This window comes from Macrotis lagotis, chromosome 1 (assembly GCF_037893015.1).
Source record: "Macrotis lagotis isolate mMagLag1 chromosome 1, bilby.v1.9.chrom.fasta, whole genome shotgun sequence".
Taxonomy (NCBI): Eukaryota; Metazoa; Chordata; class Mammalia; order Peramelemorphia; family Peramelidae; genus Macrotis; species Macrotis lagotis.
In genome coordinates this window covers 147,313,310-147,328,889 of record NC_133658.1, presented here as the reverse complement: position 1 = coordinate 147,328,889, position 15,580 = coordinate 147,313,310, and the positions used below count along the sequence as shown (strand labels likewise).

General features: G+C 34.2%; 1 protein-coding gene across 11 annotated transcripts in view; it reads right to left on the bottom strand.

Annotated features, from left to right (window-relative positions):
* Positions 1-15,580, bottom strand: part of PSD3 (pleckstrin and Sec7 domain containing 3) — a 765,972-nt gene that overhangs the window by 115,244 nt on the left and 635,148 nt on the right. For all 11 annotated transcript variants that reach the window (XM_074209077.1, XM_074209078.1, XM_074209080.1 and 8 more), the window contains one exon: positions 8,209-8,252. In XM_074209077.1, the coding sequence (XP_074065178.1) occupies positions 8,209-8,252 (44 nt within the window). The remainder of the gene's footprint in view (positions 1-8,208; positions 8,253-15,580) is intronic.

Below are 15,580 nucleotides of genomic sequence, written 5' to 3'. Positions count from 1 at the left end.
GAAATCCCAGAAAAGAAGGTTCTTAGTAAAACCTATTTTTTCCCACTCTGAAATCTTTAAATACCCTTTTCCTTTTTATGGAAATAATATTGTTGTCCATTTTCAAAGAGAATCAATGATGATCAGGGTGATAGTGAAATGCCTATGAAGTGCATTTTGTTGACTGTAAAAAAATGCCACATGCGAAAAGAGAAGGAAAAACCAATTTTCTTGGTACCATCAAATGGATAAATGTCATAAAACAAATATTTTTTTAAATCACTAAATAAGATATATAAGAGACTATTTTGCTGCTGCATCATAAGGGTTACTTCTAAGCATCTTCCTCTTACTTGATGAAACATCCTAGATGTATTTTTTCTCCTATTAGAATACCTTGAAAGGAAGAATTGCCTTGGTTTTTCTGGAGGTACCCCCTTAGCTTTTAGCATTGTACTTAATAGATAGAAAATGCTTTCTTCATTCAAGTTCTCATTGCCTTCTCTATTTCATCTCTAGGATATAGGAGGACAGTTCCAGAGCCAATCCTAATTTGCTTATTTTTTGTCTTGCTTTTTTAGTCTATTTGAGACATAGTCTTGCTAATATTTTAATGTGATTTTTTAAGGTTATTGAAATATAGGATTTAAAGATATTAGAGACCATTTCATTAAAACATTTATTTTATGGATAAGAAAATGAGGCTGAGATATACTTGCCCATGTTCATACAGTGAATAGGTGACAGAGGATTTTAACTTAGGTGTTCTACCTGCCTATAGCCCTTTTTCTACCTGACTTATTTAAATCTCATTCACACTCAAGTCAAGACTTCACCCTCGTGATGTCATTGATCCTCCTTGAGAAAAAAGAATGAACAACAACATAATGTTGCATCATCTAGAGCTGTCATCATACAAATGACTACATATCCTTGTGCATTCCTCAATGTCTCCTCAAATACTGTGTGCTCTCAAAATTGATGTTTATTTTTACTGGGGACCTAAAATGTACTTTCTTCTGTTTAGAGAGAATGGAAGAATCCAGATATATTCTGTATGATGAATATCAGCAAAAAGATTGGGGGGATTCACTCTCAGTCACAAACACTAAGAGCTCATTTTCTAGGTCTTCATTGAGGTATCATTGTTTCTAGATAATGTGCTAACTATGAATATAAAACTAGAGGAAAATTTCAAACTGTTCCTTATAGTAAATATGCCTTATGCAAATGTTTGTTTAAATGTAATCTTTCCATCATTAAACAAAAACTATAAAACTAAAGTGAAAACAGTAATACTCATTTTCATTCAAAGTGATTTCATTCTGAAAATTTAGAATATATAGCTATAACTTTAAAGAAATCAAAGTCAATTTTCTCACCTGCAAAAATAAGCTTCATTGCTCCTTACCCTCTTTAAAACCAGTATTTTAAAGCTTAAGGAAATAATCACTTCCACATTTTTATGGGAAAGGCCCAATATTAATGAAATGTCATTATACTTGAGTGAGCAATTTACTACTACAGAGAAGGCACACGTTAGTCAAATATAACACCAAGAAAACACTTAGTATGAGAATTTTTTAGAAATCCAGAATCATTAGGGGATTAATATCTTAAAAATGAGAAAATTAAATTATTCAAGAAATCATCTTTTGAGAGCTTAAATAACTGAAGTCAATTATTTAAACAGAAATGAAAAACTACCCCAATGTGAAATTTGAGCAGCAATAAAGAAGCACCATTAACAGAGCACTGGGAGCTGTCAAGAAGAACTGAGTTCAAATTTGACCAGATGTTCCTGGAGGCAAGTTATTTAACCTCTGTTTGCCTCAGTTTCCTTATTTGTAAAATAGGGCTAATGATAGAACCTACTTGCAGCACTGTTTTAAGGATCAAATGAGATAATTTAGCCCACAGTGTCTAGCCCAGAGTAAGATCAATATAAATGATTATCAGACCACATTTCAAATAGCATGGTCCATTATAGACTAGGATTAATTTGGCAAAGCAATGGGGCTAAGTGACTTACCCAAGGTCACACAGCTAGAAATTTATTAAGTATCGGAGTCCAGATTTTAACTCTGGTCCTCCTGACTCCAAGGCCAGTGCTCTATCTGCTATGCCACCTAGCTGCCCCAAACCCATATTCTCTTAAATCTACTAAGATGATAAAGTTTTGTGAATAAAGGCCCCGAGGAACCTCTGTTTTAGAAAAAGTTAAGACAAGTCCATTTGATTTACTGCCTAACCAAAACAAAAAATTAAATTGCTTTAGTTAACTAATCTCTAAACTAAATAAAACTCGTGTGGAAGGTGGGGAGAGGAATCATCAGTATCTATCCAATAAAATGCAAGTTCCTTAAAGACAAAGAATGGACGTGTTTGCCATTACAGCTCCAAAACTAGTCTAATTTCTGGCAAATAGTAGGTGGGAATTTAATAAATGTTCATTGATTGATTACATAATAGGCCTTTCTCAATTTTCCTCTTCACAAGACTAAAGTGCCTTGTATTTTTGTTTGCATAAATTTCATACAGACATGTAATATCATTATTATCATCATTATTAATGGTATCATTATTATTAATACCTAGCATTATATAATATAATTATATAATATATAATACCCATTATTAATACCTAACATTCATATAATACTTACTAAGTACTAGGCACTATGTTTTACAATTATTGTCTCACATGATCCTCATGACAACCTTGGAAGTAGGTGCTATTATACCTATTTTACAGATGAGAGATCTGACGCAAACAAAGGTTAAGTGATCTTCCCAGGGTCACACAGCTACTTTTCCACCTAGTTACCCCATATGTGTACATACACATAGTCTTCACCTACAGAATATAAGATCATTGAAGACAATTTCATTTTTGTTGTCTGCCACATATAAAGGACAGCAATAAAGAATTTTCACTGATCTGAGCAAATTAGAGAAGCATCTTCTCTGCAACTCTTACCATTGCCTAAAGTGAAGAGAGTTGTGTTAATATATCTAAGATCTCACCACCAACACTAATGCATTGTTGGTGGAGTTGTGAACTGATCCAACTATTCTAGAGAGCAATCTGGAACTATGCCCAATGGGCAATAAAACTGTGCATAACCTTTGACCCATCAATACCACTAATAGGTCTGTATCCCAAAGAAATCATCAAAAATGAGAAAAGCCCCACATGTTCAAAAATATTTATAGCAGCACTTTTTATAGTGGCAAAGAACTGGAAATTGAAGGGATGCCCATCAACTGAGGAACAGCTAAACAAGCTAAGATATATGAATGTTACAGAGTACCACTGTTTTGTAAGAAATCATCTTGAGTGACCAGATTTAAGAGAAGCATGGAAAAAATTGCAAGAATTGATGCTGAGTGAATGGAGCAGAACCAAGAGAACATTGTTCACATTAACAACAGCATTGTGAGATGATCAACTATGAAGGATGATGCTCCTCTCAGCAGTTCAGTGATCAAGGACAATCCTGAGAGACCTGCTATGGAAAATGCCATCCACATCCAAGAAAACATCATGAAGGCAGAACAAAGCAGACTATGTTCACTTTTTAAAACTTCCTTGATGTTTTTTTCTTTCATCCCCCCCCTTGGTTCTAATTCCTCTTTCACAACAGGACTAAATATGGAAATTTGTTAAACACGATGTAAGCATGTACAACTTCTAACATATTGCTCACCACCATGGGGGGGGGGGGAAGAAGGGAGTACAGCAGAAAAATGTGGAACTTACAGACTTACAAATGGATGAATGTTGAAAACTATCTTTGCATGTAACTGGAAAAACAAAATAAAATTTTAAAAAAGGTCTCACCACCACATTTTTGTCATTGGACCAGACTTGAATTAATACCATCCTGACTCAAAGTCTATTCTCCATCTGGTTATACCTACTTCTCAGGGCACATCCTAGGCACTTCTGATTCCTTTTTTCCTATATCTATCTACCATGACCATTGGTAAACTCCACTGAGAAGAAAGATGTTTGAGGGGACAGTGGTTGCTCTCTTGTTCTCCTATCAACAAAACTCTCAATATGCTAAAATGTTTTCCTTAAAAGAAGTTAGTATTACATTCATTCAAAGAAGAAATGAGAAAAAAGTCAGAGCTATATAGGTAAACCTTATCTAAGGGGTTACCTGGATCAATGAAAACAAGATGTCACTTAGGGAAATGTCATGAATGGGAATTTAATCAAAGAATATCAAAGCATGACTTCTTGGTTGAGCTCATTGGTAGGTTATTAAAAATGTCACAGAGAAACATTAGAAAGAACACTTAATATGCTGTATGCTTGTAGAGCTACTCATTACAAAGAGCTGTTAGATGCCTTGGGGCTATTGAAAACACATTATCCAGTAGCCTAAAGTTTCTTCTGCATCATCATCCCACTCAACATCCTAGAACAATCTGATATGTGAAGACTGATTTAAAACAATTCAATTTCAGAAGCAGAGATAAGAAAGTTTCCAAACAGCTCTTGTTACAAAATGAATTACAGGGCACTAGTCAAGAGTAGAGTTCATTCTTACAGTGTAGGGCTGAGAAAAGATTTATTCAGACAAATCAATGAGAACAATCGGCTTCTTGATAGGAACACTAGAAAAGCCAGCTCTACTACTTAAAGAAGAAATAGGTAGTTACCCTGAATGAGAAGTATGTACACAAATAAGAGCAGGGACTTTCAGCTCTTCTACAAAAAAGATATGCCCCTCTTCCTCACTGTGATTAACAGTGAAGTACAGGCAAAGATCAAAAGCACTGGTCGAAATTCTTATCACAGATCTGCCAGTAACTGGTGATGTAATCTTAGGCCTTGAACCCTTCCTAGTCTCAATATATCTATAAAGTAAGGGAACTATTAATAGATGATCCATAATTATCTTGTATTTATTTGTTTTCCCCAAGAGACTGTAAGCTCCTAGAAAGCAGATATCCTATATATGTATTATTTTTTTAACCTCCTTTCACCTAACACACTATTTGGTCTACATTTGACACTTAATAAATCAGTGTTAGTTGATGGATCAATTGATGGACAAAGATACCTTCTAGTTTTAAAAAGTCTGCCTTGCTTTATAATTTCATGATGCTATCTCTTTTCTCTGTGTCAATGCTTTGTGTCATATTTATCCAATTAGACCTTTGAAAATATAGTACTGGGGGAGTTAGCATACTTCATTTGGAATCCTGTGACTGGAGTCAATATAGAGTTGAGTTCTACTGATTAGTGAGTATGAGTGCAAAGAACCCTGGCTCTTTAGGTAAAGGTGCTAGGTTCAAGCCCCCACATCAGATACTAGTGGGCATCAGGTGCATACTGTTATCCTTGGCAAGTAACTTTTCTTTCTAAGCCTTGATTTTCTCATCTGTCCAATGAGGGACCTAGACTAGATGGTCTCTGAGATTTGGTTCTACATTTATAGCCTCAGGATCTAGTTGGACACTGACTTAAATTATACTTTATACTCTATTCATCTTGCTACCTGCAAAGTCACCATATGGAAATATCTCTTCTCTCTCTCTCTCTCTCTCTCTCTCTCTCTCTCTCTCTCTCTCTCTCTCTCTCTCTCTCCCCTCTCTCTCCTCTCTCTCCTCTCTCTCTCTCTGCCTCTAGCTTTTCAACTCTTGCTTCACACAGTAATTAAATCAGTATTACCATTTCTTTTGGAAAAGGCATTATCAATCAATTGGATTTATTGGATCAGTTCAACATGCTTTTGAGTTCCTATACAAAAACTTGCTTTTCTAGGCCCTGGTCCCCCATATCTATTAGGTACTGAGTTGTTTTTCACTTATGTCTGACTCTTTTCAACCCCATGTAGGGTTTTCTTGGTAAGGATCCTAGAGTGGATTGTCATTTTCTTCTTCAGCACATTTTACAGATATATAAAGTAACTTGCTATGGGTCACAAAACTAGTAAGTATCTAAGGCCAGATTTAAACTTAAGAGGAATCTTCCTGACTCGAGGTTTGGCACTCTATCCACTTTGCCACCTAATTAAACCCTATACCTATTATCTCTTCTAATTAAAACTTCCTTAGGGATTAGCAATGTCTTTTTATTCATTAAAGAAATTTGAACATACAGTCTGGTTTGTAGACCATCTGATATTGTACCATGAGAATAACAATGAGTGTATGCTAAGTCCTCTCACTGATTTAGGGACTATATAGAAAAATTCAGACATGCTGTCTAACTTTTAGCAGTTTTTTTCTCTAAAGTATCTCTTGGGTACTTTACAATATCAGAGTATTACAGAGTATTTGCAGTGATCCCTTTCAAAAAGTAGGGTGGTGGGGCAGCTAGGTGGCGTAGTGGATAAAGCACCGGCCTTGGGAGTCAGGAGTACCTGGGTTCAAATCCGGTCTTGGACACTTAATAATTACCTAGCTGTGTGGCCTTGGGCAAGCCACTTAACCCCATTTGCCTTGCAAAAAAAAAAAGTAGGGTGGTGGGGTGGCTAGGTGGTGCAGTGGATAGAGTACTGGCCCTGGAGTCAGGAGTACCTGAGTTCAAATTCGGCCTCAGACACTTAGTAACTACCTAGCTGTGTGGCCTTGGGCAAGCCACTTAACCCTTAAAAAAAAACAACTAAAAAAAATTTTAAAAAAAGTAGGGTGACATTCTAATATAGGTAACTAATTGCCTGATGCACCATGATTCCCAAAATGCCTTTTAAGGAAAACAGTAAAACCCACAACACTGACCTATTTACTCAGAGAACTACACATATGCATAAAACTTTTTCTCAAAGAACTCCCACCAACAAGAAATTTCTTTGAAATTACAGGTGGTTTTTGAGTATCACAGTAGCTATAGATATAAATATGTTACATACACAGACAAATAAATAATATGTTTACACATATATTTATTAATATATATATATATATATACATATATATGTCAAAAGGGAAAGCTGATTTTTTAAGTATTTTTTGAAATGAAGATTCACTGAATTTTAATATATGGAAGGAAGCCTAGAGACTATCTCTTATCTTACAGATTAGAACTCAGAATTGATTCATGTCTTCCACCCAAGTGCCATGAACATAATAGCTTGTCAAAAGTGAATTTTTTTTTGATGTTGCTAGATAAATCTATAGATGAGTAAATATGTTTATACTAAGCTGTAAAGATAAGTAGAAATGGAAGTTATGTGATGTCCATGAAAATAAACAAGCTCATGTATAATTATGAAAATTTCTAGGAGAAGCATTAAATGGATACAGTACCTGTACAAAAGACTAAATACACTTTAACATAAATCTTACATTGAATTCTTACAAGAATTCTTGTTAAGAGGACCGTTCTTTGAAATAGCAATCAGTCATTACTTCCAAGGGTATCTACACAAACTATTATATAGCTTACTTTCATTATCTATATTAAAAATGGCAGATAATTTTTAAAGTAATGATTAAAACATTTCCATTGGGAACGATTATAGACCTTGATGATCAACATATTTATTTTCATAATGATGCTAAATCTTAATTTCCTCATTTGTACAATGAAGATACCCTCAAAGGGCCATTACAGCTCTAGAACTTTGATTCTTTGTCCTTGGGGTACCTCTCTCCATATGAAAGGAGGAGAGTTCCACTTAAGGAAGGTATCTGGTTCAAACATCTCTACAGTTCCTATCTCACTATACTCCACTTAATGTCTCCATCATACCCCAGCACCAAGAACCCAACCTCTGTGCTTTTGGCACACAGTAGGCACTTACTAGTTATTTACTGATTGATTATCTTCTGTGATGCTTTCTTTTATTTACATTCAGATTCATGTTTTTATTAAGAGTCTGGAACTCCCAATGTTGAGTCTCAACTTGATCATGGTCAAACATTTCTAATATGATAAAAGCAGGACCTAAAGCCATGTATTCTTAACTTCAAGTTTGGTCCTCTATGGTCCTCTATTCACCAAATTATTCTACCATCTCAATGCTTTGTTTTGTTCATATTAAGATTAAAACCAATATTCAAAATGCATTTTCAAAGACTCTACCAGAAACATGCTTGATGGTTGAAAAATCATAGTTCAGTATTAAAATAGGTCCCTAAAGTTTGAGATTATACTCTCAGAAAAAATTCTACCCCAACAAGATATATTTACCACTCATTGGGAGTTCCTCTAACATACAGAATGCTTCATTTATTTAAAGCATAGTACATAATAAATATACTTACACTGCCCATTCAAGTTTCTCATTCTTGATAGAATTGTAGAGAGCCTGAAAATAGAAGAAACAAACATGGTTATTCTTCTCATTTTATTGCCTTTAAAATTCAGTAAATAAGCTTAACAAGGCAGGAGTAAGAAAACAAGCAACCTCCTACAGGGACTAGACACTCATCAAAGGAACATGCCTAAGTCAACAGGAGCCTATTGCTACCTCTTACCAAAAGCCTCTTTATGAGATTAATGGCAATTCTGAGAGTGGGATAGGGCACATAAAGGGGAAAAGAATTAAATATAACATACATAGAACAATATAAAACTTGAAAATTTTTTCCATGGGTTAAAAAAAAAGATTTTTATTAAAGTAAACATGTTGCATAATACTAATTCTCCCCCTAACAACAAAAGATCCTGAATTGATTAAAAAGCTAAAATTTTTATTTCTGTTTGAATGAAAAGGTAGTTTATGGATAATTCTTGCAATGGTATCTGTATATTTTAACTTTGGAAAAAATTCATAAATTAAAACTGTAAGGGAGTTCAGAAGGCATTTTTGGTACAATCCTTTCATTTTCTTCTCACCAGAGAAGAAGCTAAGTCTAATAAGTTAAATAATTTGCTCAGACTCACAAAGTAATATCTGAAAGAGGACTCAACTTTGAACTCCGATGACGCCAAATCCAGCATATTTTACTCTGTGCAGCTTCAAAGAAGAGTATAAAAATTCTATAAATAAAACTGATGAGATGAAGATAGATGCAAAGAAAGAACAAAGAATAGAAATCAGTAGCAGAGTCTCCTTTTAGGGATGAAATCTCTTAATCATCAATAATCTTTAATAACTTGACTTCATATTGGATACAATTGCATTTGGAATTAGATATAAAGTCAAAGTGGGAGGAAAGATCTAGAGAGCTTCATTCCTAGGAATGACAAATGATTGGTGGAATAAAGAACTCAAGAGTAAAATAAGACAATATTCAAGCACTCCAGTCTTGAACCTACTCCAAGGCTTGGTCTATTAATCTTCTTAGATTAATGAGAACAGTAGTAATGATTTAGAACTTTAAAAAGTAGAAAGATATGACCAAAAGAATGGTTGTGGGAGAAAGATAATCAGGAATTTATATCCTACCTTCCCTAGAAAGATATATCTACTTTCTATATAAAGTGAATTTGAAATTAAAATTTTAAAATCATGAAAATATACCATGAATATTCCTTGGTTCATCAACCTATAAAAGTGTGCAAATACTGTTCAACTTAATAGGAGTCAACTATAGTTTAGTACACAATTATGATGTACAAAGGACAAAGAGAAACAGAAAAACCAGACTATGACATTTTTATGGCTGGTCATTACAGGAGAAATAATTCATATGATTACTAAGTTAATATTGTGAATATAAATATAGTATTTGGTCACACCTTTGCTCAAACATTTTTCATAGGTTCCTGATAATTTTAGAATAAAATAAAAAAAAATCTTAGCCATGAAGTTAAGATTATTGACAGTCTAGCCCCAACATACTCTTTCTTGCTTCATTTTACACTATTGCTTTTCCTGAGTCTCTTCTCCAGGCAAAATGGACTTCTAAACAGACTCTAGATCTTTTTTTAATTACATAAAAAGATAATTTTCAACATTCATTTTGTATGATTTTGAGCTCCAAATTTTTCTCCTCTCTTCTCTCTACCCTGCCCCACCCAAGATGGCAAGCTATCTGATAGAGGTTATACATGCGCAATTATGTTAAACATATTTCTATATTAGTCATGTTGCAAAAGAAGACTCAGAACAAAAGAAAAAACATAAGACAAAACAAAAAAATTAAAGAGTGAAAATTTTATGCTTTGATCTGCAATCAGACTTAATATTTTGCTCTCTGGATGTGGACAGTATTTTCCAGCACCAACCTTTTTAAAATTGTCTTGAGTCACTGTATTGTTGAAAAAAACTAAGTCTATCCCAGTTGACCATTATACAGTGTTACTGTTAATATACAAAATGTTCTCCTGATTCTGCTCACTTTCCTCATCATCAGTTCATATAAGTCTTTCCTGGTTTTCCTGAAATCCTCTAGTTTATCACTTCTTTTAGAATAATAGTATTTCATTACATTCATATACTATAACATGTTCAGCTGATTTCCCCAACTGATAGGCATTCCTTCAATTTACAATTATTTTCCACCTCAAAAAGAGTTAAACTACAACTGCAAAAAGAAAGATCATTAACCCTGCCCCAACCTGTCTAGATTCTATAAACTTGGTTATCAGACTCATACAAAGGATACTAGAATTATTCAACTTATAATGTGTGTAGGGAGGGGGATGGACTCCTAGAGGGATGAAAGAAGGGGGATGGCTAGGTGTGGGGAAAAGAAAAGGAAACAGGTATAAGGTAAAAAAAGAAAATATGAGCAAAAATAAGATGAGAGAAATTCATAAATTGTCATTATAACTTTTAATGTGAATGGGATGTTTATAGCAGCTCTGTGATGGCAAAGAACTGGAAACTGCAGGGAACTTTATTACTTGGGGAATGACTGAACAAGTTATGATGTATGGCTATGAAGGAATACTATTGTGCTATAAGAAATGATGAGCTCAATGATCTTAGAAGGGCACAAAAAAGACTGGCATGAAATGATGAAGAGTAAAAGGAGTAGAACTGAAAGAAGATTGTACACAGTTCGTCAATACTGTTTTAAAAATGACTAAACAACTAAGTCATTTTGACTATTATGAATATACAAATTTTAAAAAAGGGCATATAAAGATGCTATCTGTGTCCTAAGTTAAATATAGATATATAATATAGGTATAAATAATTTTACATATACATATGTGTGTATCTGTGCATATATTAGAAACAAATAGGCATGCATATCTATACGGATAGATATGCATGCCTATTTGTACCTAACAATAGCTATCCATACCTAATAGAAGGATAGAGAAGAAAAATGAGAAATTTATACAATAACTTTGTGATATATTTGGAGGGAATAGCAGGTTGGACATGGTAGATTTATATGCAATACCTTTTACTGTACTGTTTTGGATTTGCTTGCTTTGCTTTGTGAATTGAAAATAAAGTAATTTTTAAAAGCTTAGTATTATATTCCATATATTGCATGCTCTGTGGTACATGCCTTATCACAATATGAAAAATCTGAAATTGTTATTCTTGTGTCCCCTTGTAAAACTAGCATCATAAAAACTTGGAAGGTCTTTTAATTCTGTATTAGTGATTTGTCTCATTTATTAGATCTTTTTTCATTTTTTGAAAGATGATGCCTCTATAAACGTATTACAATAACGCAAATAAAATAAGGATAATACTAATTTTATTAATTCCTTAGATTTCCCCTTAAAACCTGGAGGCATTATTCAGAGAAATGTTGAATAGTAATAACTTTAAAAAATAATAGCAGCTAGTATTATGAATATTATCTTGATCCTCATATTTCTGGGAGATAAATGTTATTATCATCCTCATTTTTTTATCTCAAGCAAAGAGAGCCAAAGTGATTTGCCAAGATCAAAGAGCTAATAAATGTCTGAGGTAGGATTTGTACTTTTGTCATGCTAACTCTATATCCAGTTCTATCCAGAGAAAGGGAAATAGGGTCAGTAGAGAAGGACATTAATTGAAGGCACAAAATAGAAGTGAGGCAGACAAGAAAAAGACCAGTAATGAAATGAAAGCAAACTTAGCTGAAAGCCACAGTCACTCAAAAACTTAGTAAATATGTATTAAGCATCTCTTAAGTTCAAAGCACTTTCCTGCTTAAGTTACTTTCCATAAAATATTTACAATCTGAAGGGAGATATGATGTATGCATACATAAATAGGCCACAAGGTAAAATTTTTTAGAAGGTAGTAATAAGGTGATGGAAAGTTTCAAAAATTTTGAGGTGGTATGGGGAGAGGGGAAGGAGGGAGAGTGGCGGAAAAACTGGAAGTCACAAATTTGCAAACGGATGAATGTTGAAGAACTACCATTGCATGTAATTGGGAAAAAAAATAAAATTTCAATTAAAAAAATTGAGGAGGATGAGATCACTTTCAATTTGGATGAAATGGCATTTGAAAAATCATATTGAAGCCTAAGAGGATTTTAAAAGGCAAGGATATGAAGGGTATCTATTTCAGTCATAGGATATGGCTGACACATACAAGGAATAGCTAATTATTTCTCTTTCTTTGAAATCTAAGTAGTTTGAAGGGAGGGAAGAAGCAGCATGGCAGCCTTGGAACCTTAAAGCTTGGGTTCAAGTCCCAGCTCTTATAGATTCAGGCCATGGAATGTGACAGAATCTCTCAATGTTCAAGTCAAATCAAGACAACTCTAAGGTCTCAGTCTGCATTAGTAGAAAGATTTCCTTATCTGAGAGTTTCCTTTAGCAAAACAAACAAACCAAAAAACCACAGGTGTCATCTATGCCCATCCAAATGAGAAGGAATAGGGGCAGCTAGGTGGTGCAGTGGAGCAGTGGATAGAGCACTGGCCCTGGAATAAGGAGTACCTGAGTTCAAATTTGACCCCAGACACTTAATGATTACCTAGCTGTGTGGCCTTGGGCAAGCCACTTTAACCCCATTTGCCTTGCAAAAACCTAAAAATAAAAATAAAAATAGAAAACAAATGAGAGGGAATACCATGAAATTATTTCATTAGATTATAAACTCTTTGAGAGCAGAGAATAGGGATTTTTCTTTGTATCCCTAATATTTAATAAAGTATCTGGCACATAGAAAACTTAATGTAATACTTGTTGAATGAATGAAATAAGACAGTAAGGCAATATTCAGTCTTAAATGTGAGATAAAGAAGTTTATAATTTATCCATAAGGCAGTAAAAAAGACCTGACAGTTTTAAAGCAAGAATGTAACAGGGTCAGACTAGTACATTAGGAAGATTAATCTGACCAAATATATTATGAATAGAAAAGGGAAGGGAGAAAGCCTGGAGTGAAGGTGGCTAGTGACAAGAACATTAACAATGCTCCAGGTGAGAGGAGATGAGGCCCTCAACTGAAGAACTATAGGTTTAGTAGTGAAGAACAGTATCCTACAACTGTATTAGAGGGTGAGGGAAGAAAAAAATCTAGCTCTAAGCATTCAAGCATGGATATTGGAACAATACATCAAAGATATTTAGTCGCTTCAGTAGTGAAATTCTCCCTTCCCACTGTCAGGGAGACATAACAAAAAAAATGTTATATGACTTTTACTCAATTATCTATCTGTTCTGCTACCTCCTCTATTTGCAAAGGAGCAAAGAGGAGGTGCCTTTTGTTATTTCCTCTTTGTGGTTAAGCTTGTTCTTTATCAACTTCAATTGTTTTAATCATGTTCATGTTTAAATCATATTCATTTTTTTATAGAACAGTAATATTTCATGGCATCCATGGGTGACAATTTCATTACCCACTGTCTAATCAAGAATAATCTCCTTTATTTCTAATTCTTTGACAATACAAAAAGCAATAAATACTTTGACTATTCTTTTGGTCAATGATCCTCTATAGAGTATATTACTAGCATGAAGTCTGAGAAATATATTGTGTATTTTTCCAGAATAGTTGTACCTATTCACCAATAATGTATTAGCATGTTTGTCTTTCAACAATTCCTCCAACACTGACTGTTCCAATATTTTGTCATCTTTGCCCAATTTACTGAGTGTGAGGTGAAAATTGAGTATTGTTTTGATTTCTATTTCTTTCATTTTTAATTATTTGGAACATTCTTTGATGTGGCTATTAATACAGTGCACAGTTCTTCTTCTGAGAATTGTTCATATTCTTTGACCACTTGCCTATTAAGTAACAACTGTTAGTATTTTTGTAATCAAACTCTCAGTGGGTATATTAGTATATATGTGTGGATATATATACACATATGTATATATTTGTATAGATGTGTCTCCTGTAGTCAATATAGCACATATACAAGTTTCCCTAAAAGATATGGTGCACACTTAAAGCTAGTTCTAAGCTAATAAAACTTAAAACTTTATTAAGACTTAGGAAATTTTGTGTGCGTTTTTGCAATACACATAAACACACATACATGTGCGGGTCCAAGTCTGTACACATGTGTGATCATGTAAAGGTGCTAAGCATTTGAAATATATGTATAAACATATAATTTTGAACATTCTCCCCAACAAAATGCTTCCCTAGTGCTAGATGGGTTAATTTTGTTGTGTAAGACCTTTTCAATTTCATGTAACCAAAATTATCCATTTTATCTTTGGTAATTGCATTTATTCCCTATCCATATCTGTGAAATGATATATGACATGCTTCTATTCTAATTTTGTTATAATGATCTTTAATATTCAGGACATGAAACTATTTTGAATTTACTACATGGAAAATGATATGAGTAAGCTGCAAAGAGCTTTTAATAATCCCAAACTTCTCTTTTAAACAAAGGTTTAACTTTTGAATAGGAAAACACAATAGTCAAAAGATGTAAAAAAAAGAAATATCAAAAAGCATTAGAAAAAGAAGGAAAAGGTCCAAAGTGAGGAGGAAGGGAAATTTGTTAACAGTGGTAATGGAGGGGAATGACAAAGAGGACAATGCAAGGGGTGAGAGAGGACAGGATCAAGGGAGAGATAAGGATAAGGTGGATAGATATAATAGAAGAATTAGCAGGAGAAAGAGATTTTTACCCAGGGAAGTAGTGGGCTCTGAGTGACAGGCATTAGATGATTAGGAGGTTAGACTGTTAACCACAAGTTAGGAGGGGAAGCAAGCTGACAGAAGTGTGGAGAATATCTTAATTCCATGGTTCTAATTACAATTCTGTTCTATGATGGAGCTCCCATAGGTCCCAGGTGGTAGGCACCAGCTTGATAAATACAAAAGTACATTGCCTGATCCCCAAGCTTTGCCACATCATTTCAGAGGTAAATTGTGGCTCCAATTTGATTTACTCCCTCAAGGGATGTGTAGGAATAGGAGGCAGCCAGATGTAATAATCCTCCCCCCACTCCAGCCCCAAGTCAATGGCAAGGGTTCATAGCCCTGCCTAAACTGAATCTTCCCTGAAGTCTACATCATGAGAAATAGGAGCTCACTTTTAAAAGTTTAGAGGCTAGCCTTGATCCAACTTCAAAGTCTAAAGAGGCTAACTGGTCAGCTTTGTGGCACAATGGATAGAACTGGAGTCATGAAGACCTAAATTCAAATTCGACCTCAGACCCTTCTCAATTGTTTGACCATGGCATGGACAGGTCACTTAACCTCTCATTGCCTCAGTTGCATCATCTGTAAAATGGGATTAATAACAACACCGACCTTCCAGGGCTATTTTGAGGATTCAAATAAGATAATAAGTGAAGTTTAGCACAGGG